This window comes from Mustelus asterias, chromosome 9 (genome assembly GCF_964213995.1).
Source record: "Mustelus asterias chromosome 9, sMusAst1.hap1.1, whole genome shotgun sequence".
Taxonomy (NCBI): domain Eukaryota; kingdom Metazoa; phylum Chordata; class Chondrichthyes; order Carcharhiniformes; family Triakidae; genus Mustelus; species Mustelus asterias.
The window spans coordinates 69,533,453-69,559,947 of record NC_135809.1 but is presented as its reverse complement, the minus strand read 5'-3'; the positions used below and the strand labels follow the sequence as shown (position 1 = coordinate 69,559,947).

Genomic DNA, 26,495 nt, shown 5'->3' with positions numbered 1-26,495 from the left:
AGGGCGAGGCTTCGGAGGTCGTGAAGCTTCTCCCTGTCACATCAGTCTCCCCTCATGATGACCACTGGCAACTTTCTGCTCCCCAGAACTAGAATACCTGACGCTAAAATGCAGCCCCTACTACATTCTGCGGGAGTTCACCTCCGTTATCCTGATGGCAGTTTACATCCCATCCCATGCGGATGTGAAATATACACCACTACGAATAGCCTTGAGATGAAACATCCTGAGGCCTTGTTCACCATTGGCCGGGGGACTTCAATCAGGCCAAGCTCAAGAGCGTACTACCAAGTTACCACCAACACGTCTCCTGCTCCACCAGAGACCCAAACATCCTAGACAAGTACTACACAAATATGAAACATGCCTACTGCTCTATCACCCGGCCACATTTTGGCAAATCAGACCACAAGGCTGTGCTCCTGCTCCCAGCTTACAAGCAAAAACTGAAGCAGGAGAATCCATCAAAGAGGTCATGCAATGTTGGTCTGAGGAATCGGATAATCTCCTATGAGGTTGCTTGGAGTCAGTGGATTGGTCAGTATTTAAAAACTGACCAGCCAGAATGGGTAACTGACTTCATTAGTAAGTGTGTAGAAGACTGTGTGCCAAAGAAGCAAATCCGTGTGTTCCCCAACTGGAAACCATGGATGAACAGGGATATCCACTGCTTGCTGAAGTCCAGGTCTAAGGCGTTCAAGTCAGGCGACACTGACCTATACAAGAAAGCCAGATACGATCTAAGGAGATCCATCAAAGATGCCAAAAGACAGTACCGGACCAAGCTAGAGTCCCAGGCTAGCCACACTGACCCCCGCCACCTATGGCAAGGTCTGCAAGACATAACAGGCTACAAGATGAAGGCATATAAAATCGCCGGCTCCAAGGCACCCCTCTCAGATGAGCTCAATGCATTCTACGTCCGTTTTGAGCAAGAGGTCAGCGAGAGCATGCCCCCCACCCTGGAAGCCCTGGATGTATCTGGGGTCACCACTGCAGACGTCAAGAGCAAGGTCAACCCACAGAAAGCTAGTGGCCCGGATGGGGTACCTGGACGTGCACTCAGATCCTGCATGGATCAGCTGGCGGAGGTATTCAGAGACATCTTCAACCTCTCTTTACAGCAATCTGAGGTCCCTATCTACTTCAAGAAGACAACCATCATCCCAATACCTAAGAAAAACCAAGCAGCGTGCCTTAATGACAATCGGCTGGTGGCTCTGACATCCATCATTATGAAGTGCTTCAAAAGGGTAGCCATGGCATGAATCCATTCCAGCCTCTCAGACTACAGATCAACTACAGTTTGCCTACCACCGCAACAGGTCCACAGCAGATGCCATATCCCTGGTCCTGCACTCAACAAGGATAATTATGTCAGACTCCTATTTATTGACTACAGCTCAACCTTCAACACTATTATTCCCACGAAACTCATCTCCAAACTCTGTGGCCTGGGCCTCGGCATCTCCCTCTGCTACTGGATCCTGAACTTCCTAACTCACAGACCACACGCAGTAAGGATAGGCAACAACACCTCCTCCACGATCATCCTCAATACCCCACAAGGCTGTGTTCTCAGCCCCCTACGATACTCCTTATACACCCATGACTGTGTGGCCAAATTCCCCTCCAATTTGATTTTCAAGTTTGCTGACGACACCATCGTAGTGGGTTAGATCTCAAACAATGACGAGACAGAGTACAGGAATGAGATAGAGAATCTGGTGAACTGGTGTGGCAACAATAATCTCTCCCTCAATGTCAACAAAATGAAGGAGATTGTCATTGACTTCAGGAAGCGTAAAGGAGAACATGCCCCTGTCTACATCAATGGGGACGAAGTAGGAAGGGTCGAGAGCTTCAAGTTTTTAGGTGTCCAGATCACCAACAACCTGTCCTGGTCCCCTCATTCCGACACTATGGTTAAGAAAGCCCACCAACGCCTCTACTTTCTCTGAAGACTAAGGAAATTTGGTCGTGAATGTAGCCCAATCCATCACGCAAACCAGCCTCCCATCCATTGACTCTGTCTGCACTTCCGGCTGCCTTGGCAAAGCAGCCAGCATAATTAAGGACCCCACGCACCCCAGACATTCTCTCTTCCACCTTCTTCCTTCGGGAAAAAGATGCAAAAGTCTGAAGTCACGTACCAACCGATTCAAGAACAGTTTCTTCCCTGCTGCTGTCAGACTTTTGAATGGACTTACCTTGCATTAAGTTGATCTTCCTCCACACCCTAGCTATGACTCTAACACTACATTCTGCACTCTCTCATTTCCTTCTCTATGAACGGTATGCTTTGTCTGTACAGCACGCAAGAAACAATATTTTTCACTGTATGTTAACACATGTGGCAATAATAAATCAAATCAAATCTTATATCGACGCATATATATAACCAAATTCAGTACACGTGCTAGCCAAGCTCTGCCTTCTCCTATTGAAGGCTGCTCCATGGAAAAGGATTGGGGCCATTAAAAATAGATGAGAATGCTTGTAATATATGCTCTTGCTTGCTTCATTCTTCTTCCATAAAGTGTCAGGAAGCATTAAAGGAGGGACTGTGGGAAGCCAACTGTTTCATTCTACTTTTTCTTTATAATTTTTATAACATTTTCTACAATGTATTTGTGCTAAAAATAAGGCTATTCCACCAATCGCAGCAGCTGGAATTCAGCATTGGATGTTAATTCTGTCAGCTACACGAATTTATATTCAACCACATATCGCAAGTGTGGATGTGATAAGTCACCTGTCTTTATCAGAGAGTGTAGCACCTCCCCCAGTACCGCAAGAAATTGTTATGGCATTGAATTTCTGGGACACGTTGCCAGTTCTAGTGCAGAAAATCAAGTTTTGGACCAGCAGGGATCCGCTGTTGTCCAAAATGAGACACATTATTAGGTTGGGCCAGTGAGCCAGTTTCTGAAGAGATGAAACCATATTATATATGAATGGATGAATTAAGTTATGAAAATGGCATCATACTCTGGGGAGCCAGAATAGTCGTCCCTGTACCAGCCGAGAATTGCACAGTGCCCAGCTGTGTATGTCTAAGATGCAGATGCTTTCCAGGAGCGGGCAGAGAGGGGAGTGATTTTTGGAGGGCAGAACTGGAAGATAAGATAAGCTGAATTTTTTTTTTTACTTTTTTTCGGAGTCGTTTTTTTGTTTTTTTTACCTGAGCAACAGGAAACAGGAAACCGGAAATAGGTTGCAGGGAGACCTGGGATGGTTTTTGCCCAATAAATTTGAACGGGGAGGTAACCCGAGACTCTACACGTGGAGAGTCTCCCACCCTTCCCTCTCCTCTAACCTAAAAAAAAAGACTTGGTGTGAGAGCAGGTGAGCTTTTTTTTTTCATTTTCTTTTCTCTTTTGTTTCTTATTAAGGGAAGTTAGCAAGGATGTCAGTGCAGGCAGTGCAATGTTCCTCCTGTGGGATGTTTCAGGTGAGGGACACCATCAGTGTCCCAGCTGAGTACGCCTGCAGGAAGTGCACCCCATTCCAGCTCCTTGAAGACTGTGTTAGGGATCTGGAGCTGGAACTGGATGAACTCAGGATCATTCGGGAGGCAGAGACAGTTATAGATAAAAGCTACAGGAGGTAGTTGCTCCTAGGAATGAGGATACTTGGGTGACTGTTGGAAGGGGTAAGAAGCAGTCAGTGCAGCGATCTCCTGTGGCCGTTCCTCTGTATAACAAGTATACCATTTTGGATACTGTTGGGGAGGACGACTTACCAGGGATAAGCCATGGGGTACAGGTCTCTGGCACAGAGTCTGTCCCTGTTGCGCAGAAGGGAAAGGGAAGGGGAGGAGTAGAGCATTAGTCATTGGGGACTCCATAGTTAGGGGGACAGATAGGAGATTCTGTGGGAGCAAGAGAGACTCGCTGGGAGGCAACACACTCGATTGGTGTGTTGCCTCCCAGGTGCCAGAGTCCGTGATGTTTCGGATCGTGTTTTCGAGATCCTTCAAGGGGAAGGGGACCACCCCAAGTTGTGGTCCACATAGGCACCAATGACATAGGTAGGAAAAGAGATGGGGATGTAAGGCAGAAATTCGGGGAGTTAGGGTGGAAGCTTAGAGCGAGAACAAATAGATTTGTTATCTCTGGTTTGTTACCCGTGCCACATGCTCGCGAGGAGAGGAATAGGGAGAGAGAACAGTTGAACACGTGGCTACAGGAATGGTGCAGGAGGGAAGGATTCAGATACCTGGATAATTGGGGCTCATTCTGGGGTAGGTGGGACCTCTACAAACGGGATGGTCTACACCTGGACCAGAGGGGTACCAATATTCTGGGGGGGAAATTTGCGAATGCTCTTCGGGAGGGTTTAAACTAATTCGGCAGGGGGATGGGATCCTGAATTGTTGCTCCAGTGTACAGGAGGATGTGAGCGGTGAGGTCATGAGTAAAGTTTCAAGGTCGCAGGAGTGTACCAGCAGGCAGGAAGGCGGTTTGAAGTGTGTATACTTCAACGCCAGAAGCATCCGGAATAACTTGCAGCATGGGTTGGTACCTGGGACTTCGATGTTGTGGCCATTTCGGAGACATGGATAGAGCAGGGACAGGAATGGTTGTTGCAGGTTCCGGGGTTTAGATGTTTCAGTAAAATCAGGGAATGTGGTAAAAGAGGGGGAGGTGTGGCATTGTTAGTCAAGGACAGTATTACGGTGGCAGAAAGGATGTTTGATGAGGACTCGTCTACTGAGGTAGTTTGGGCTGAGGTTAGAGACAGGAAAGGAGAGGTCACCCTGTTGGGAGTTTTCTATAGGTCTCCGAAAAGTTCCAGAGATGTAGAGGAAAGGATTGCAAAGATGATTGTGGATAGGAGCGAAAGTAACAGGGTAGTTGTTATGGGGGACTTTAACTTTACAAATATTGACTGGAAAAGCTATAGTTCGAGTACTTTAGATGGGTCAGTTTTTGTCCAATGTGTGCAGGAGGGTTTCCTGACACAGTATGTAGATAGGCCCACAAGAGGTGAGGCCACATTGGATTTGGTACTGGGTAATGAACCAGGCCAGGTGTTAGATTTGGAGGTAGGTGAGCACTTTGGTGATAGTGACCACAATTCGGTTATGTTTACTTTCGCGATGGAAAGGGATAGGTATATACCACAGGGCAAGTGTTGTAGCTGGGGGAAAGGAAATTATGATGCGATTAGGCGAGATTTAGGATGCATAGGATCAGGAAAAAATCTGCAGGGGATGTGCACAATTGAAATGTGGAGCTCGTTCAAGGAACAGCTCCTGCGTGTCCTTGATAAGTATGTAGCTGTCAGGCAGGGAGGAAGTGGTCGAGCGAGGGAACCGTGGTTTACTAAAGAAGTTGAATCTCTTGTGAAGAGGAAGAAGGAGACTTATGTAAAGATGAGACCTGAAGGCTCAGTTAGGGCGCTTGAGAGTTATAAGTTAGCCAGGAAGGACCTGAAGAGAGAGCTAAGAAGAGCCAGGAGGGGACATGAGAAGTCTTTGGCAGGTAGGATCAAGGAAAACCCTAAAGCTTTCTACAGGTATGTCAGGAATAAAAGAATGACTAGGGTAAGATTAGGGCCAGTCAAGGACAGTAGTGGGAAGTTGTGCGTGGAGTCTGAAGAGATAGGAGAGGCGCTAAATGAATATTTTTCGTCAGTATTCACACAGGAAAAAGACAATGTTGTCGAGGAGAATACTGAGATACAGGCTATTAGACTAGACAGGATTGAGGTTCATAAGGAGGAGGTGTTAGCAATTCTGGAAAGTGTAAAAATAGATAAGTCCGCTGGGCCAGATGGGATTTATCCTAGGATTCTCTGGGAAGCTAGGGAGGCGTTTGCAGAGCCTTTGGCTTTGATCTTTACGTCATCATTGTCTACAGGAATCATGCCAGAAGACTGGAGGGTCGCAAATGTTGTCCCCTTGTTCAAGAAGGGGAGTAGAGACAACCCTGGTAATTATAGACCGGTGAGCCTTACTTCTGTTGTGGGCAAAGTTTTGGAAAGGATTATAAGAGATAGGATGTATAATCATCCAGAAAGGAACAATTTGATTGGGGATAGTCAATACGGTTTTGTGAAAGGTAGGTCGTGCCTCACAAACCTTATTGATAGCTTCTCCTGTGTACATTGTTCGTTTTGCTGTGCAACCCTTCAAATTAATGGCTGGACTCCTTGTAAATATCAAAATGTGTGTTCTCCTATCACTGTGGAAGAGGCTCCCATATCAAATTCCATCTTTACAGGTGAACTGTTTACCAAAAGCAACAATGTGATGGGGGCTACCTTGCCCATTTTCATGTTGACCAATGAGTGAATATTTAAATCCTTACTACTGGACACTTCCATGTTATGCACTTGCGATATATCACTAACACTGTTACTGGGTAGGCTTGACTTTATATTGGTGCCTTAAGTGACGTTTCCTGTGGCAGAAAAAAACATTCAGACGCTTTCAGTTCTGACAAAGAGTCATCCAGACTTGAAATGTTAGCTCTGTTCTCTCTCCACAGATGCTGTCAGACCTGCAGTTGGAAATTCAATCCTTTTCTAAGATGGTGCTTCAGATCCGCATGGCCCTTGATCTCTTACTAATGGTGCAAGAGGGGGGGGGTTTGTGCAGGTGTCAATGAGACATGCTGCTTCTATGTTGATGAGAATCGTAGGATTGAGACAGATGTACAGACCATTCAGGAGAAGATGCATCTCCTGCACTCAGTTGCTCAGGAAAAGCCTTTTGACTGATGGGGTTGGCTCCCTATCAGTGGCAGGTGGTTTGGAGACTTTTTCAAGACTCTTCTCAAATACCTTTGTAAGCCTGGCCTTGTTCATTGTCCTGTATGTTGTTATCCAACTTTCCCTTCGCTGCATCTGTTCCATTTGCCACCCTTGTAGTCTTATCCACAGTCCAGCTCCCCATTTCCTCCCTCTCGTCCCAGCCAATGAATCAGCCACTGATGTGCATAGTGTGCGTGGAGGGCCTATCGGATTGTCCTTGAAGGACAAAAGGGAAGTGTTGGAAGTTGGAACACCTAATTGTATTTCATAAATAGGGTACATTCACTACCCAGAAGAGATGGACTGGTGCCCAGATGTGGTGTCACGAGTTAGTGACCTTTAAGGGAACCCATCAGAACGTTTATTTGAACTCTGGGCTGAGCGTCTAAGGCTACTAGGCAACCAGGGTGTGGCGTCAGCCAAGAGAGGAGTCAGCTTCCAGACTTCATGGACTAATAAAATACAATTATGCTGAGGGGTGGAATTCAATTGGCTGAAGTATTTGACATGTATTATTGTTGATTTGTGTATCATGAAGATGATTGATTTAAAGCTATTGAAAGGTGGGAATGATTGATAAGAAAAAACTATAATTGATCGATTTTTGATCGTATATGTTAATTTCATCGGAGAGGTTCTGCTGCTCTATGTCAGAGCTACTTAACCCTTTGATGAATTCCTGGCAGCCGCTGGTTTAAAAAAGTAACTTCTTTATACAAAGATAACTGCCTCGTGTGTCTTGTATTGTCTGAACTTTGGGCAGTACTGGTCAGCTCCGGACCCCACTACACTCAGCCTTAAATATATTCAATGACCCAGCCTCCACAGTTCGCAGTCGAAGAGAATTCCAAATATGAATGACCCGCTGAGTCAAGAAACGCCTCCTCATTTCTATCTTAAATGGGGGGGCCCCTCATTTTTAAACTATGCCCTCTAGTTCTAGGCTCCCCCAAGAGGGGAAACATGCTTTCACTATCTAATCTGTCAAGCCCCCTTAGAATTTTAGATGTTTCAATAAGAGCACATCTCACTCGCCTAAACTGCAATTGAATACATAAGACCATAAGACCATAAGACATAGGAGCGGAAGTAAGGCCATTCGGCCCATCGAGTCCACTCCACCATTCAATCATGGTTGATTTCAACTCCATTTACCCGCTCTCTCCCCATAGCCCTTAATTCCTCGAGAAATCAAGAATTTATCAATTTCTGTCTTGAAGACGCTCAACGTCTCGGCCTCCACAGCCCTCTGTGGCAATGAATTCCACAGACCCACCACTCTCTGGCTGAAGAAATTTCTCCTCATCTCTGTTCTAAAGTGACTCCCTTTTATTCTAAGGCTGTGCCCCCGCGTCCTAGTCTCCCCTGTTAATGGAAACAACTTCCCTACGTCCATCCTATCTAAGCCGTTCATTATCTTGTAAGTTTCTATCAGATCTCCCCTCAACCTCCTAAACTCCAATGAATATAATCCCACGATCCTCAGACGTTCATCGTATGTCAGGCCTACCATTCCTGGGATCATCCGTGTGAATCTCCGCTGGACCCGCTCCAGTGCCAGTATGTCCTTCCTGAGGTGTGGGGCCCAAAATTGCTCACAGTACTCCAAATGGGGCCTAACCAGTGCTTTATAAAGCCTCAGAAGTACATCCCTGCTTTTGTATTCCAAGCCTCTTGAGATAAATGACAACATTACATTTGCTTTCTTAATTACGGACTCAACCTGCAAGTTTACCTTTAGAGAATCCTGGACTAGGACTCCCAAGTCCCTTTGCACTTTAGCATTATGAATTTTGTCACCGTTTAGAAAATAGTCCATGCCTCTATTCTTTTTTCCAAAGTGTACAACCTCGCACTTGCCCACGTTGAATTTCATCAGCCACTTCTTGGACCACTCTCCTAAACTGTCTAAATCTTTCTGCAGCCTCCCCACCTCCTCAATACTACCTGCCCCTCCACCTATCTTTGTATCATCGGCAAACTTGGCCAGAATGCTCCCAGTCCCGTCATCTAGATCGTTAATATATAAAGAGAACAGCTGTGGCCCCAACACTGAACCCTGCGGGACACCACTTGTCACCGGTTGCCATTCTGAGAAAGAACCTTTTATCCCAACTCTCTGCCTTCTGTCTGACAGCCAATCGTCAATCCATGTTAGTACCTTGCCTCGAATACCATGGGCCCTTATTTTACTCAGCAGTCTCCCGTGAGGCACCTTGTCAAAGGCCTTTTGGAAGTCAAGATAGATAACATCCATTGGCTCTCCTTGGTCTAACCTATTTGTTATCTCTTCAAAGAACTCTAACAGGTTTGTCAGGCACGACCTCCCCTTACTAAATCCATGCTGACTTGTCTTAATCCGACCCTGCACTTCCAAGAATTTAGAAATCTCATCCTTAACGATGGATTCTAGAATTTTGCCAACAACTGAGGTTAGGCTAATTGGCCTATAATTTTCCATCTTTTTTCTTGTTCCCTTCTTGAACAGTGGGGTTACAACAGCGATTTTCCAATCCTCTGGGACTTTCCCTGACTCCAGTGACTTTTGAAAGATCATAACTAACGCCTCCACTATTTCTTCAGCTATCTCCTTTAGAACTCTAGGATGTAGCCCATCTGGGCCCGGAGATTTATCAATTTTCAGACCTTTAATACAGGTCCAACCTGCTTAAACTTTCCTCATAAGACAAACCCTTCATCCCAGGAATCAGCTCGTCGACCTTCTCTGAACTTCTTCCGATGCAAGTATAACCCTCCTTTTTCTAAATGTGGACTCACCAATGTGCTGTATAAGGATTCACTTTCAGTTTAGCTCGTTAGAAGCTGTTGGACTCCAGAGTGAAAAGCAGTGTTTCTGTGTCTCTCCCTGGTATTGGAAATGTAGTTCTTGTTGGCTGGCTAGCTAGTATTTAGAGGCAAGGAGTGCCTCTGTCTCTTGAAATGTGATGAAAGTACCAGGGTCGGAAGGCCTCAGCGTTTTCTACTCACCATCCAACGGAGTAAACCACAGCGGGGGTTGGAAAGCTGCAAGATCCAGCATCATGTGAGCATACTTACTTTCTGTGTTAAGCCTGGAATGGGGGTGTATATTTGTGAGAATGTTTGAGTTGGAACAGTGTTCATAGCTGTTAGGGTTTGTACAATATCATGATTGGTTTTTTTTGTTTGTAATTGGTTCAAGTTATTGCTAATTTTCTATATCTTAACCGTATTTAAAAATAAACTTTGTTTGATGAAAGCTCCCTAGTGAGTAATTTCAGTCATACCTGGAATGAAACATCTTGTGCTTACCAATGCCAAAATTCAAAATGCAAAACTTATGGTCTAGAAACATAGAAAAACTACAGCACAATACAGGCCCTTCAGCCCACAAAGTTGTGCCGAACATATCACTACCTTGGCGATTACTAGGCTTACCTATAACCCTCTATCTTACTAAGTTCCATGTACTTATCTAAAAGTCTCTTAAAAGACCCTATCGAATCTGCCTCCACCACCGTTGCTGGCAGCCCATTCCACGCACCCACTGCCCTCTGAGTGAAAAACTTACCTCTGACATCTCCTCTGTATCTACTCCCCAGCACCTTAAACCTGTGTCCTCTTGTGGCAACCATTTCAGCCCTGGGAAAAAGCCTCTATCCACTCGATCAATACCTCTCAACATCTTATACACCTCTATCAGGTCACCCCTCATCCTTCGTCTCTCCAAGGAGAAAAGGCCGAGCTCACTCAACCTATCCTCATAAAGCATGCTCCTCAACCCAGGCAACATCCTTGTAAATCTCCTCTGCACCCTTCCTATGGCTTCCACATCCTTCCTGTAATGTGGCGACCAGAACTGAGCACAGTACTCCAAGTGTGGTCTGACCAGGGTCTTATATAGCTGCAACATTATCTCACGACTCCTAAACTCAATTCCTCGATTGACGAAGGCCAGTACACCATATGCCTTCTTAACCACAGCCTCAACCTGCACAGCTGCTTTGAGCGTCCTATGAACTTGGATCCCAAGATCCTTCTGATCTTCCACTCTGCCATCCTATTTGACCTGCCAAAATGAACCACCTCACACTTATCTGGGTTGAACTCCATCTGCCACTTTTCTGCCCAGTCTTGCATCTAGGCTGACTTCATAAAACACCTTGGAGTTTCTGACCTGGATTATAACACGAGTTACTTGGAAGAGAAACCATGGCTGTTTCTAAATGCCTTTCTCTCTCTCTTCCTGGTTCTCTTGCCTGTTTCTCTGAAGATGTTTTTAGATGGTTCTTTCAATGCAGCATGAGGCAAAGATGCTTGTCATAATTCCAGACAAGGCAAGTGGTAATTCCATTACAATTTTGAATTCTATTTACCACTGTCATGATCAAAATGGCTAACATTGTTCACACCTTACAGTGACTTATCTGTTAGTGTCTTTGTGTTTGAAGGGAAGTCATCAAGTTGATGAGCTTTTTATTAATTATTTTGGAACAATCATTGGATTTCAAATGTCCCTTTTCTATACATGTCTGAGGATGTCTCATCTTTGTCTGGCCTGAATCCAAAAGGTAACCCTCTGAGTCTATTCTGAAAACAGCCCCTAAACTCAGTCCAAGATTTAAAGATGTAACCTTTAGAACAGTTTTCTAAAAATCACTAATATCATGAACTGCATATCGTAAGATATGCAGTAAGTAGAAAGTAGTAAGATGCAGTAAGTAGAAAGGGTCGAGAGCTTCAAGGTTTTAGGTGTCCAGATCACCAATAACCTGTCCTGGTCCCCCCATGCCGACACTATAGTCAAGAAAGCCCACCAACGCCTCTACTTTTTCAGGAGACTAAGGAAATTTGGCATAAGGAAAGGGCGGCACGGTAGCACAGTGGTTAGCACTGCTGCTTCACAGCTCCAGAGACCTGGGTTCGATTCCCGGCTTGGGTCACTGTCTGTGTGGAGTTTGCACATTCTCCTCGTGTCTGTGTGGGTTTCCTCCGGGTGCTCCGGTTTCCTCCCACAGTCCAAAGATGTGCGGGTTAGGTTGATTGGCCATGCTAAAATTGCCCCTTAGCGTCCTGAGATGCGTAGGTTAGAGGGATTAGCGGGTAAATATGTAGGGATATGGGGGTAGGGCCTGGGTGGGATTGTGGTTGGTGCAGACCCGATGGGCCAAATGGCCTCTTTCTGCACTGTAGGGTTTCTATGATTCTATGATGTCAGCTATGACTCTCACCAACTTTTACAGATGCACCATAGAAAGCATTCTTTCTGGTTGTATCACAGCTTGGTATGGCTCCTGCTCTGCCCAAGACCGCAAGGAACTACAAAAGGTCATGAACGTAGCCCAATCCATCACGCAAACCAGCCTCCCATCCATTGACTCTGTCTGCACTTCCCGCTGCCTCGGCAAAGCAGCCAGCATAATTAAGGACCCCACGCACCCGGACATTCTCTCTTCAACCTTCTTCCTTCGGGAAAAAGATACAAAAGTCTGAGGTCATGTACCAACTGACTCAAGAACAGCTTCTTCTCTGCTGCTGTCAGACTTTTGAATGGACTTACCTTGCATTAAGTTGATCTTTCTCTGCACCCTAGCTATGACTGTAACACAATATTCTGCACTCTCTCTATGTTTTGTCTGTATAGCACACAAGAAACAATACTTTTCACTGTATACTAATACATGTGGCAATAATGAATCAAATCAAATAACATTAGCCACAGATGATTTAGTCTTCTTGAGTCTTTTTCTCTCAAATGAATACATCTTTGTTGAGAGTTTTGAAATACTGCCTGAAAAGTCAGCTGCTGTTTCCCTACGGCTTTACTTTTTGACTGTTTTCCCAATCCACTAACAACTAACTCTCTCTTAAACTTAAATAAAGGTGATTGTAAAGGCATGAAAACACTTGTTTCTGACACAGATTTCTCACCTGCAAACTGAATGTGAAATTGTGTTACACTATGCTCATTGTTACCTAGAGAATCCTTTACTATGAGGTCATTAATTGATCTTACCTCATTATACTCTACCAGGCCTAAAATAATCTGTTCCCTGATTGGTTCCAGAATGTATTGTTTAAAGTAACTGTACCAAATGTACTTTATGAACTCATCCTGCCAATTTAATTCTAGTAATCAATGTAGAATCATAGAATCCCTACAGTGCAGGAGGAGGCCATTTGACCCATCGAGTCTGCACCAACCACAATCCCACCCAGGCTCTATTCCTGTAACCCCAGCTATTTACCCTGCTAATCCCCCGACACTAGACTCAATTTAGCATGGCCAATCAACCCAACCTGCACATCTTTGGACTGTGGGAGAAAACTGAAGCACCTGGAGGAAACAGAGGGACGTTTTTTACACAGAGGGTGGTGGGGGCCTGGAATGCGCTGCCAAGTAGGGTGGTGGAGGCAGGCACGCTGACATCGTTTAAGACTTACCTGCATAGTCACATGAGCAGCCTGGGAATGGAGGGATACAAACGATTGGTCTAGTTGGACCAAGGAGCGGCACAGGCTTGGAGGGCCGAAGGGCCTGTTTCCTGTGCTGTACTGTTCTTTGAAACCCACGCAGATACAGGGAGAATGTGAAAACTCCACACAAACAGTGACCTGAGGCTGGATTTGAACCCGGGTCCCTGGCGCTGTGATATGAACATTATTGTGATATGAACGTTAAAATCATCCATGATTGTTGCAGTATCTTTCTTATAAGCCTTCATTATTTCTTGATTTATAATCTGCCCTACAGTGTAGATACTGTCATGGGACTCATAAACTGGTAATTCCATTACAATTCTTTTTATTATCAGTGACTTCCTTTGTTTTTTCGTATTTCCACCCAAACGGATTTTATATCTTGATCTCTGAACCAAGATCATTTCTCACTACTGAACTGATCTCAATTTTAATAGCAGAGCTACCCCACCTTATTTCCCATTTGTCCTATCCTTCTGAAATTTCAAGTACCCTTGACAATTCTGTTCCCAGCCCTGGTCACTTTGCCACCATGTCTCTATAATGACCATCATATCATACCCATTTATTTATATTTATGCTCTATGTTCATCCATCTTGCTTGGAATGCTGTGTGCATATAGATAAAGAGCCACAACCCTCTGGGATATCTGCATTCCTCTAATGCCAGCCTCTTGTGCATTCCCAATCATAATTGCTCCACCATCGGTGCCATGTCTTCAGTTGCCTAGGCCTCCAAGCTCTGAAATTTCCTCCCTAGACCTTTCCACTTCATGTCCCTCCTTTGAAGCACTTGTTAAAACCTACCTCTTTGACCAACCTTTTGATCATCTCACCTATGATTTAATGTAGCTCAATGTTATTCATTCGATAATGCTCCAGTGAAGATGCTATAAAAGTTGTCATTGTTGTTGATGCAAGATTCAGTTGCCTCTTCCCCAAGCAGGGTTTGAAATGTGTATACTTCAATGCCAGGAGTATTCGCAATAAAGTGGGTGAACTTGCAGCGTGGATCAGTACCTGGGACTTCGATGTTGTGGCTATTTCAGAGACATGGATAGAGCAGGGGCAGGAATGGATGCTGCAGGTCCCGGGGTTCAAATGTTTTAGTCGAAGTAGGGAAGGAGGTAGAAGAGGGGGAGGGGTAGCATTATTGGTCAGAGATTGTATCACAGTGTCAGAGAGGAGGTTTGATGAGGACTTATCTGTTGAGGTAGTATGGGCGGAGATTAGAAATAGGAGAGGAGAGGTCACCCTGTTGGGAGTCTTTTATAGACCTCCTAAAAGTTCTAGAGAGGTTGAGGAAAGGATTGCGGAGTCAATCCTGCTTAGGAGTGAAAGTAATAGGGCAATTGTTATGGGGGATTTTAACTTGACTAATATTGACTGGAATTGTTATAGCTCTAGCTCGTTAGAGGGGTCAGTTTTTGTTCAAAGCGTGCAGGAAGGTTTTTTGACTCAGTATGTAGACAGGCCAACTAAAGGTGAGGCTATATTGGATCTGGTGCTGGGAAATGAGCCAGACCAGGTGCTAGACTTGGAAGTTGGTGTGCATTTTGGTGATAGTGACCACAATTCGGTTACGTTCACCTTAGTGATGGAAAGGGATAGGCATGAACCTCGGGCCAATGGTTTTAGCTGGGGGAAGGGTAATTATGAGGCTATTAGGAGAGAATTAGGAAACATAGGTTGGACTAGGAGATTACAGGGACTGGGAACGTCCGACATGTGGAGTTTTTTCAAGGAGCAGCTACTGCGAGTCTGTGATAGGTATATCCCTGTCAGGCAAGGAGGAATTGGTAGGGCTAGGGAACCGTGGTGCACCAAAAAAGTTTCTTTGTTGGTTAAAAAGAAAAAGGAGGCTTATGTTCGGATGAGACGTGAGCACTCGGGTAGTGCACTAGAAAGCTTTAGATTGGCTAAGAGGGAGTTGAAGAGCGAGCTTAGAAGGGCTAAAAGGGGACATGAGAAGACTTTGGCGGATAGGGTTAAAGAGAATCCTAAGGCGTTCTATAGGTATGTCAAGAACAGAAGGTTGGTTAGGGCAAGTTTAGGGCCAGTTATAGATGGCAGAGGGAAGTTATGTGTGGAACCGGAGGAGATTGGTGAAGCATTGAACCAATATTTCTCTTCGGTGTTCACGCAAGGGGACATGAATATAGCTGAGGAGGACACTGGGTTGCAAGGGAGTAGAATAGACAGTATTACAGTTGATAAGGAGGATGTGCAGGATATTCTGGAGGGTCTGAAAATAGATAAATCCCCTGGTCCGGATGGGATTTATCCAAGGATTCTCTGGGAGGCAAGAGAAGTGATTGCAGAGCCTCTGGCTCTGATCTTCAGGTCGTCGTTGGCCTCTGGTATAGTACCAGAAGATTGGAGGTTAGCGAATGTTGTCCCATTGTTTAAGAAGGGGAACAGAGACTTCCCCGGGAATTATAGACCGGTGAGTCTCACTTCTGTTGTCGGCAAGATGTTGGAAAAAATTATAAGGGATAGGATTTATAGTTATTTGGAGAGTAATGAATTGATAGGTGATAGTCAGCATGGTTTTGTGGCAGGTAGGTCGTGCCTTACTAACCTTATTGAGTTTTTTGAGAAAGTGACCAAGGAGGTGGATGGGGGCAAGGCAGTGGACGTGGTATATATGGATTTTAGTAAGGCGTTTGATAAGGTTCACCATGGTAGGCTTCTGCAGAAAATGCAGATGTATGGGATTGGGGGTGATCTAGGAAATTGGATCAGGAATTGGCTAGCGGATAGGAAACAGAGGGTGGTGGTTGATAGTAAATATTCATCATGGAGTGCGGTTACAAGTGGTGTACCTCAGGGATCTGTTTTGGGGCCACTGCTGTTTGTAATATTTATTAATGATCTGGATGAGGGTATAGTTGGGTGGATTAGCAAATTTGCTGATGACACCAAAGTCGGTGGTGTGGTAGACAGTGAGGAAGGGTGTCGTAGTTTGCAGGAAGACTTAGACAGGTTGCAAAGTTGGGCCGAGAGGTGGCGGATGGAGTTTAATGCGGAGAAGTGTGAGGTAATTCACTTTGGTAGGAATAACAGATGTGTTGAGTATAGGGCTAACGGGAGGACTTTGAATAGTGTGGAGGAGCAGAGGGATCTAGGTGTATGTGTGCATAGATCCCTGAAAGTTGGGAATCAAGTAGATAAGGTTGTTAAGAAGGCATATGGTGTCTTGGCGTTTATTGGTAGGGGGATTGAATTTAGGAGTCGTAGCGTTATGTTGCAACTGTACACAACTCTGGTGCGGCCGCACTTGGAGTACTGTGTGCAGTTCTGGTCCCCACATTACAGGAAGGATGTGGAGACTTTGGAGAGGGTGCAGAGGAGGTTTACCAGGATGTTGCCTGGTATGGAGGGGAGATCCTATGAGGAGAGGCTGAGGGATTTGGGATTGTTTTCGCTGGAAAGGCGGCGGCTAAGAGGGGATCTTATTGAAACATATAAGATGATTAGAGGTTTAGATAGGGTGGATAGTGATAGCCTTTTTCCTCTGATGGAGAAATCCAGCACGAGGGGGCATGGCTTTAAATTGAGGGGGGGTAGTTATAGAACCGATGTCAGGGGTAGGTTCTTTACCCAGAGGGTGGTGAGGGATTGGAATGCCCTGCCAGCATCAGTAGTAAATGCGCCTAGTTTGGGGGCGTTTAAGAGATCCGTAGATAGGTTCATGGACGAAAAGAAATTGGTTTAGGTTGGAGGGTCACAGTTTTTTTTTTTTTTTAACTGGTCGGTGCAACATCGTGGGCCGAAGGGCCTGTTCTGCGCTGTAATGTTCTATGTTCTATGTTCTATGTTCTAAGTTCCCTCACCACCATAGACCCGAACTCTGAACTTCATATAATTCTCTCCTGTCTCCACCAATGTCTTCTTTACGTTTACCTTATTGGACAAAAGCCCACCAATCCTATGAAACAACTGACCACCCAATTTTGCTTGCTGCTGCTAGCTGACTGAATTAGTATCTGTTCTCCTTACAACAAACCTCCCCCCACTGAACTCCCCATCCTTTGATTCTGGTGAATTTCCACTTCCTTCATCCACCATTGGTGCCTGTGCCTTCAGTCAATAAGGAACCATGCTCCAGAATTCACTCCCTGAATCCCTTCACCTTTCTCTCCCCCCACCTCAAAACACTATTCTGAAGAAACTTGTGGCTTTGAGGAGTTTCTTATGTTCAAGGTGCTATCTAAGTTCCACATGTTGTTAACTCCAAGTATGTAACTGGTGTTAATGTCTTGGTTATAGAAACATAGAAACATAAAAAACTACAGCACAAAACAGGCCCTTCGGCCCCACAAGTTGTGCCAAACATATCCCTACCTTTTAGGCCTACCTATAACCCTCCATCCTATTAAGTCCTATGTACTCATCCAGGAGTCTCTTAAAAGACCCTACTGAGTTTGCCTCCACCACCACTGACGGCAGCCGATTCCACTCGCCCACCACCCTCTGTGTGAAAAACTTCCCCCTAACATTTCCCCTGTACCTACCCCCCAGCACCTTAAACCTGTGTCCTCTCGTAGCAGCCATTTCCACCCTGGGAAAAAGCCTCTGAGAGTCCACCCGATCTATGCCTCTCAACATCTTATATACCTCTATTAGGTCTCCTCTCATCCTACGTCTCTCCAAGGAGAAAAGACCGAGCTCCCTCAGCCTAGCCTCATAAGGCATGCCACTCAATCCAGGCAACATCCTTGTAAATCTCCTCTGCACCCTTTCAAACATTTCCACATCCTTCCTGGAATGAGGTGACCAGAACTGAGCACAGTACTCCAAGTGGGGTCTGACAAGGGTCTTTATGGTACTTTTGGAGCAGAGGAAAGCCAAACCATATCAGGAGAATTGACAATTCAGGAGAAGTCACTTCACCAGAACAGTTCCATTTAGTTTTAACCTGTTATTCACATGTTGTCTACCATGTTATCTGTTTCTATTAGTCTCTGATTTTCAGCATCAAGCATTTGCTATGAGATGAACAACAGCACTCTGAACTTCATATAATTCCATGCTTCGAGGCTGGAGAATGTTTCTCACCTATAAGCACAGAACCTAGTGATTCCTCCTCATTACGAACAAGAGAAAAAGACTGAAGACGGGAACAGGTTAATGAACTTTGTAATACTTAGAGATTTGTAAAAAGCATTGTAGAACTTGTTTTCGTGTATCCAAAGCAGATAAGAGAAGCAGCTGTCCCTGCTTCTGTACACAAGTTTATGATTTTACCAGCTAATTGTGTTCAGGAATGTGGCTAACCCGGCTAGTCTCCATTTTGTGTTCTTTTATATTATGTACTTCAGTTTAACACGGTGGAGCTTACATGCATGCCTTCTGTGATCGTATAATAATAGCTTCATATATCTTTATTATATACTATTTATCCTTACCAATATAAATTGTTATATAGGCCCCTGTACTTCAGTTAATTTGTTTGTGCAAACTTATAATCTTGTATGCTGGACAAACAAACCACAGCTGTCCGCCACATAGGGGCGACAGAACAGATAGTCGCAGCCTTGAGATGGCTACGATTACACGGACTACGCAAAGGAAATAACCGCCGAGGCAGCAATAATCGTGAGAAAGTGTGGACATGACCAGGGGCGAAAATATATGTATAAATATTTGCTCTTAACTTGCATTCGGCGAGAAGTCTGGAGAACCGCTTTAGGAATCGGACTTCTCCCACAAGCTTGTGAAAATAAACCACTGTATTTTGACTCACGACTAGTTTCAGAGGTATTTTTTACCTACAACAAAGACAGTAAGGAGAATAAGGAAAGTGATAGACAGAAAAATCAAGGGCCAGAGTCAGATAAGAACCGAGTAAAAAATAGTAGGAAAAGAAAAAGAAATGTTAAAAATGCCCACCTTATGGTTTCTACCTGAACACTCAGAACATTTGAAACAAAATGGATGAATTAGTTGCACAGGGGTATAAAGGGGTATGATATAGCTGGCATTACGGAGACATGGCTCCAAGGTGAAAAAGGATGGGAACAGAAACTATCAGGGAAAGGCACCAATGAAAAGTGGAACTTTTTCAAGGAACAAATACTGTGTGTCCTTGATAGGTATGTCCCTGTCAGACAGGGAGGAAATGGCCGAGTGAGGGAACCATGGTTCACAAAAGAGGTGGAATGTCTTGCAAAAAGGAGGAGGGAAGCTTATGTAGGGATGAGGAAACAAGGTTCAGATGGCTCGATTGAGGGTTACAAGTTAGCAAGGAATGAGCTGAAAAAGGGGCTTAGGAGAGCTAGGAGGGGGCATGAGAAGTCCTTGGCGGGTTGGATCAAGGAAAACCCCAAGGCCTTTTACTCTTATGTGAGGAATAAAAGAATGACCAGGGTGAGGTTAGGGCCGGTCAAGGACAGTAGTGGGAACTTGTGTATGGAGTCAGTAGAGATAGGCGAGGTGATGAATGAATACTTTTCTTCAGTGTTCACCAAGGAGAGGGGCCATGTTTTTGAGGAAGAGAAGGTGTTACAGGCTAATAGGCTGGAGGAAGTAGATGTTCGGAGGGAGGATGTCCTGGCAGTTTTGAATAAACTGAAGGTCGATAAGTCCCCTGGGCCTGATGAAATATATCCTAGGATTCTTTGGGAGGTAAGGGATGAGATTGCAGAGCCTTTGGCTTTGATCTTTGGGTCCTCACTGTCCACGGGGATGGTGCCAGAGGACTGGAGAGTGGTGAATGTTGTTCCTCTGTTTAAGAAAGGGAATAGGATTGACCCTGGTAATTATAGGCCGGTTAATTTTACTTCGGTGGTTGGTAAGTTGATGGAAAAGGTCCTTAGGGATGGGATTTACGACCATTTAGAAAGGTGCGGATTAATCCGGGATAGTCAGCACGGATTCGTGAAGGGCCAGTCATGCCTCACAAATTTGATAGAATTTTTTGAGGAGGTAACTAAGTGTGTTGATGAAGGTAGGCAGTTGATGTCATATACATGGATTTTAGTAAGGCATTTGATAAGGTCCCCCAAGGTCGGCTTATGATGAAAGTAAGGAGGTGTGGGATAAAGGGAAAGTTGGCCGATTGGATAGGTAACTGGCTATCTGATCGAAGACAGAGGGTGGTGGTGGATGGAAAATTTTTGGACTGGAGGCAGGTTGCTAGCGGAGTGCCACAGGGATCAGTGCTTGGTCCTCTGCTATTTGTGATTTTTATTAATGACTTAGAGGAGGGGGCTGAAGGGTGTATCAGTAAATTTGCTGATGACACCAAGATTGGTGGAGTAGTGGATGAGGTGTAGACTGCAAAGAGACATAGATAGGATGCAAAGCTGGGCTGAAAAATGGCAGATGGAGTTTAACCCTGATAAATGTGAGGTGATTCATTTTGGTAGGACAAATTTAAATGTGGATTACAGGGTCAAAGGTAGGGTTCTGAAGACTGTGGAGGAACAAAGAGATCTTGGGGTCCATATCCACAGATCTCTGAAGGTTGCCACTCATGTGGATAGGGCTGTGAAGAAGGCCGAAAGTGTGTTAGCTTTTATTAACAGGGGGTTGGAGTTTAAGAGCCGTGGGGTTATGCTGCAACTGTACAGGAACTTGGTGAGACCACATTTGGAATATTGTGTGCAGTTCTGGTCACCTCACTATAAGAAGGATGTGGAAGCGCTGGAAAGAGTGCAAAGGATATTTACCAGGATGCTGCCTGGTTTGGAGGGTAGGTCTTATGAGGAAAGGTTGAGGGAGCCAGGGCTGTTCTCTCTGGAGCGGAGGAGGTTGAGGGGAGACTTAATAGAGGTTTATAAAATGATGAAGGGGATAGATAGAGTGAACGTTCAAAGACTATTTCCTCGGGTGGATGGAGCTATTACAAGGGGGCATAACTATAGCGTTCATGGTGGGAGATATAGGAAGGATATCAGAGGTAGGTTCTTTACGCAGAGAGTGGTTGGGGTGTGGAATGGACTGCCTGCAGTGATAGTGGAGTCAGACACTTTAGGAACATTTAGGCACATGGAGCACACCAGGATGATAGGGAGTGGGATAGCTTGATCTTGGTTTCATATAAAGCTCGGCACAACATCGTGGGCCAAAGGGCCTGTTCTGTGCTGTACTGTTCTATGTTAAACGTTGAGGACTATTCAGTGTTTAGGAAGGACAGACAGAAAGGAAAAGGTGGTGGAGTTCAATTGTTGATTAAAGATAATATTGATATGATATTGAGGAAGGATATTCGCATCGATGATGTGGAATCTGTATGGATCGAATTAAGAAAGAACCAGGGGCAAAAAACATTAGTGGGGGTGGTATACAGACCATCAAACAGAGAGCAATGTTGGGAAAAGTATCAGATAGGAAATCAGAGGTGCATGTGTTAGAGGAACATCTGTGATTATGGGCGACTTTAATCTGCATATAGATTGGGGGAGTCAAATTAGTCACAGTACAATAGAGGAGGAATTTCTGGAATGCATACGGATGGTTTTCTGGAGCAATATGTTGAGGAACCAACAAGAGATCAGGCCATATTAGACTGGATGTTGTGCAATGAAAAGGATTAGTTGGCAATCTAGTTGAGAGAGAACCCTTGGGAACGAGTGACAATAATATGTTAGAATTCTTTGTCAAGGTGGATAGTGATGTAATTGATTCTGAGACGAGGGTCCTGAATCTCAATAAAGGTAACTATGATAATATGAGGCATGAATTGGCCATGATGGACTGGGTAACATTACTAAAAGAAAAGACAGTGGACAGGCAATGTAAGGCATTTAAAGAACAAATAGGTGAACTCCAGAAGTTGTTTATTCCTGTTTGGCACAAGAGTGGTAAGGGAATTGTGGCCAAAGCACGGTTTACAAGGGAAATTAGAGATAGTATCAGATTCAAGGAAGAAGCATACAAATTGGCAAGAAAAAGCAATAGGCCTAAGGATTGGGAACAGTTCAAAATTCAGCAATGGAGGACCAAGGGATTGATTAAGAAGGGAAAAATAGAGTATGAAAGTAAGCTAGCAGGGAACACAAAAACAGACTGTAAAAGTTTCTGTAGATATGTAAAGAGAAAAAGATTGACAAAAATGAATATAGGCCCCTTACAGTCAGAAATGGGAGAATTCATAATGGGCAATAAAGAAATGGCTGAGGAATTAAATTTGTACTTTGCTTTAGTCTTCACAAGGGAAGACATCAATAATGTGCTAGAAGTGCTGAGAGAAACATATTTTAGTGAGGAGCTGAAGGAAATCAGCATTAGTAGAGAAATGGTTTAGGGGAAATTGATGGGATTGAAGGTGGATAAATCTCCAGTTCTTGATAATCTTCATCCCAGAGTACTTAACGAAGTGGCCCTGGAAATAGTAGATCCATTGGTGGTTATTTTCCAAAATTCTTTGGACTCTGGAATAGTTCCTACAGATTAGAGGGGAGCTAATGTAAGCCTGCAATTCAAAAAGGGAAGTAGAGAGAAAACAGGGAACTATAGACCAGTGAGCCTAACGTCGGTACTGGGAAAGTTGCTAGAGTCTATTATCAAGGATTTCATAACTCAGCATTTGGAAGGCAGTGGTGTCATCAGACAAAGTCAGCTTGGATTTACAAAAGGGAAATCATGCTCGATGAATCTATTGGAATTTTTTGAGGATGTAATTAGTAGAGTTGACTGAGAACAAGTGGATGTGGTTTATTTAGACTTTCAGAAAGCTTTTGACAAGGTCTCACATAACAGACTACTATGTAAAGTTAAAGCACAGGGGATTGCATGTAATGTCTTGAGATGGATAGAAAGCTGGTTTGCAGACAGGAAGCAAAGAGTTGGCATAAATGGGTCTTTTTCTGATTGGCAGTCAGTGACTCGTAGGGTTCTGCAGGGATCTGTGCTAGGACTCCAACTGTTCACATTATATATTAATCATTTGGAAGAGGGAACTGAATGAATTCTCTCCAAATTTGCAGATGATACAAAGTTGGGTGGGAAGGTGAGCTGTGAGGAGGATGCGGAGATGCTTCAGCATAATATGGACAGAGTGTGTGGGCATATGAATGGCAGATGCAGTATAATGTGGATAAATGTAAGGTTATCCACTTTGGTAGCAACAATAGGAAGACAGATTATTACTTGAATGGCTGTAAATTGAGAGAGGTGGATACTCAACAAGACCTTGGAGTCCTCGTGCATCAGTCGTTGAAAGTAAGCGCGCAGGTACAGCAAGCAGTAAAGGCGGCAAATAGTATAAAGAACAAAGAACAAAGAAAATTACAGTACAGGAACAGGCCCTTCGGCCCTCCAAGCCTGCACCGGCCATGCCACTCAATTTAACTAAAACCCCTACCCTTCCGGGGACCATATCCCTCTATTCCCACCCTATTCATGTATTTGTCAAGATGCCCCTTAAAAGTTACTATCGTATCTGCTTCCACTACCTCCCCCGGCAATGAGTTTCAGGCACCCACCACCCTTTGTGTAAAAGATCTGCCTCGTACATCTCCTTTAAACCTTGCCCCTCGCACCTTAAACCTGTGCCCCCTAGTAATTGAGTCTACCACCCTGGGAAAAAGCCTTCATGTTGGCCTTCATAGCGAGAGAATTTGGGATTAGGAATAAGGATGTTTTACTGCAACTGTATAGGACGTTGGTGAGGCCACACCTGGAGTATTGTGTGCAGTTTTGGTATCCTTATCTGAGGAAGGATATCCTAGCTGTAGAGGGAGTACAGCGAAGGTTTACCAGGCTGATTCCTGGAATGGCAGGTCTGTCCTATTAGGAGAGATTAAATCAGTTAGGATTATATTCACTGGAGTTAAGAAGAGTGAGGGGGATCTCATAGAAAATTATAATAGGGTGACACGATGGCACAGTGGCTAGCACTGCTGCCCCACATTGCCAGGGAGCCAGGTTCAATTCCTGGCTCGGATCACTGTCTGTGTGGAGTTTGCACATTCTCATAGAACATAGAAAGCCACAGCACAAACAGGCCCTTCGGCCCACAAGTTGCGCCGATCACATCCCCACCTCTAGGCCTATCTATAGCCCTCAATCCCATTAAATCCCATGTACTCATCCAGAAGTCTCTTAAAAGACCCCAACGAGTTTGCCTCCACCACCACCGACGTCAGCCGATTCCACTCACCCACCACCCTCTGAGTGAAAAACTTACCCCTGACATCTCCTCTGTACCTACCCCCCAGCACCTTAAACCTGTGTCCTCTCGTAGCAACCATTTCAGCCCTTGGAAATAGCCTCTGAGAGTCTACCCTATCCAGACCTCTCAACATCTTGTAAACCTCTATCAGGTCACCTCTCATCCTTCGTCTCTCCAGGGAGAAGAGACCAAGCTCCCTCAACCTATCCTCATAAGGCATGCCCCCCAATCCAGGCAACATCCTTGTAAATCTCCTCTGCACCCTTTCAATGGCTTCAACATCTTTCCTGTAATGAGGTGACCAGAACTGCGCGCAGTACTCCAAGTGGGGTCTAACCAGGGTCCTATAAAGCTGCAGCATTATCTCCCGACTCCTAAACTCAATCCCTCGATTAATGAAGGCCAGTACGCCGTACGCCTTCTTGACCGCATCCTCCACCTGCGAGTAATTCTCCTCGCGTTTGCGTGGGTTTCCTCCGGGTGCTCCGGTTTCCTCCCACAGTCCAAAGATCATAGAAATCATAGAAACCCTACAGTGCAGAAGGAGGCCATTCGGCCCATCGAGTCCGCACCGACCACACCCACCTAGGCCCTACCCCCACATATTTACCCGCTAATCCCTCTAATCTACACATCTCAGGACTCTAAGGGGCAATTTTTAACCTGGCCAATCAACCTAACCCGCACATCTTTGGACTGTGGGAGGAAACCGGAGCACCCGGAGGAAGATGTGCGGGTTAGGTTGATCGGCCATGCTAAATTGCCCCTTAGTGTCAGGCGGATTAGCAGGGTAAATACATAGGGTTGCAGGTTAGGGGCTGGGTGGAATTGTTGTCGGTGCAGACGCAGACGATCTGCATTGTAGGGGTTCTAAAAAAAAATTCTAACAGGGCTAGACAGGGTAGATTCAGAAAGAAATGTTCCCAATGGTGGGGCAGTCCAGAACTAGGGGTTATAGTTTGAGGATAAGCACGTTTTAGAACTGAGAGGAGAAGAGAAATTTCTTCACCCAGAAGGTGGTTAATGTATGGAATTCACTACCACAGAATGTAGTTGAGACCAAACGTTATCTGATTTCAAGAAGAAATTAGATATAGCTCTTGGGGTTTGGGAGGATCAGGATATTGAATTTGATGATCAGCCATGATCAAGATGAATGGCAGAGCAGGCTCAAAAGGCCGAATGGCCTACTCCTGCTTCTAGTTTCTATGTTTCTATTGCAGCGAGCAGTAATCAAGGTGGAAAATGTGATATTAATGTTGTGGCAGTAATTGTAACCTGGCCCGTTGCTGCAGATGAACTGGCATTACTTAATTACCTCAATAGTCTTAGATGTGAAGGTGCACATGACTGCAGGACCTCAAATCTATTGGCTGCAGACCGAAGCAAAGGTCATGTCATGTAACTTCCCCCCTCTGACACCATCAGATTACAGTCACATTGATTATGTCACATGTTCAATCTAGGTTACATCACCTTCAGAGGATATTCAGAGTTCAGGGTACATGCAACAGATCTACCTCATCAAACACTCCCAGGACAGGTACAGCATGAGGTTAGATAGAGTAAAGCTCCCTCTACACTGTCCTCATCAAATACTCCCAGGACAGATACAGCACGGGGTGAGATACAGAATAAAGCTCCCTTTACACTGTCCCCATCAAACACTCCCAGGACAGGTACAGGGTTAGATGTATAAACTGAGTTTATGATACAGATACAGGGCCCACACTAAATGTTAATCTGTGGTGAAAGTAAAACCCTCAGAGCCAATAGTTGTAGATCCCAGAATTAATCATATCTAGTCAGTGTGTGATCTGTAATATCCATTTATTTCACACTTTCTCCTGCCACATACAAATGAGATTAATTAAAATGCAGCTGCTTCCTACATCAGGCGAAAAAAGTCTTCTGCTTTCCATTTGGCAAATATGTTCGCTTGGTCTATCCCAAACATCTATTGTGCTGTGACTGCATTTGATGCTCCACAAACAGATGAAACATGGTATAGTCCAAGGAAATAATCAGGTCCAGAATTCCTTCAGAAATCCAGAGCCTCAGACCCAGAACTAGCTCAGGCTTCTTCACTAAACCAGGAGACAAATCAGAGTCTCCTCTTATCGACCATAAATACTACTCAGTTCATTCTAGA

General features: G+C 44.7%; 1 protein-coding gene across 1 annotated transcript; it reads left to right on the top strand.

Annotated features, from left to right (window-relative positions):
- The first annotated feature begins 509 nt into the window (after positions 1-509).
- On the top strand, positions 510-12,092 carry LOC144499139 (uncharacterized). The gene is made up of 2 exons (XM_078221219.1): positions 510-1,986; positions 12,000-12,092. Exon 1 carries the CDS (start codon positions 651-653, stop codon positions 1,266-1,268), a length of 618 nt encoding a protein of 205 aa, XP_078077345.1. The 5' UTR covers positions 510-650; the 3' UTR covers positions 1,269-1,986; positions 12,000-12,092.
- Positions 12,093-26,495: the final 14,403 nt, after the last annotated feature.

Bases quoted from the DNA above. Each gene is read 5' to 3' on its own strand.
- LOC144499139 (XM_078221219.1), top strand. From the start codon at position 651: ATGAACAGGGATATCCACTGCTTGCTGAAGTCCAGGTCTAAGGCGTTC.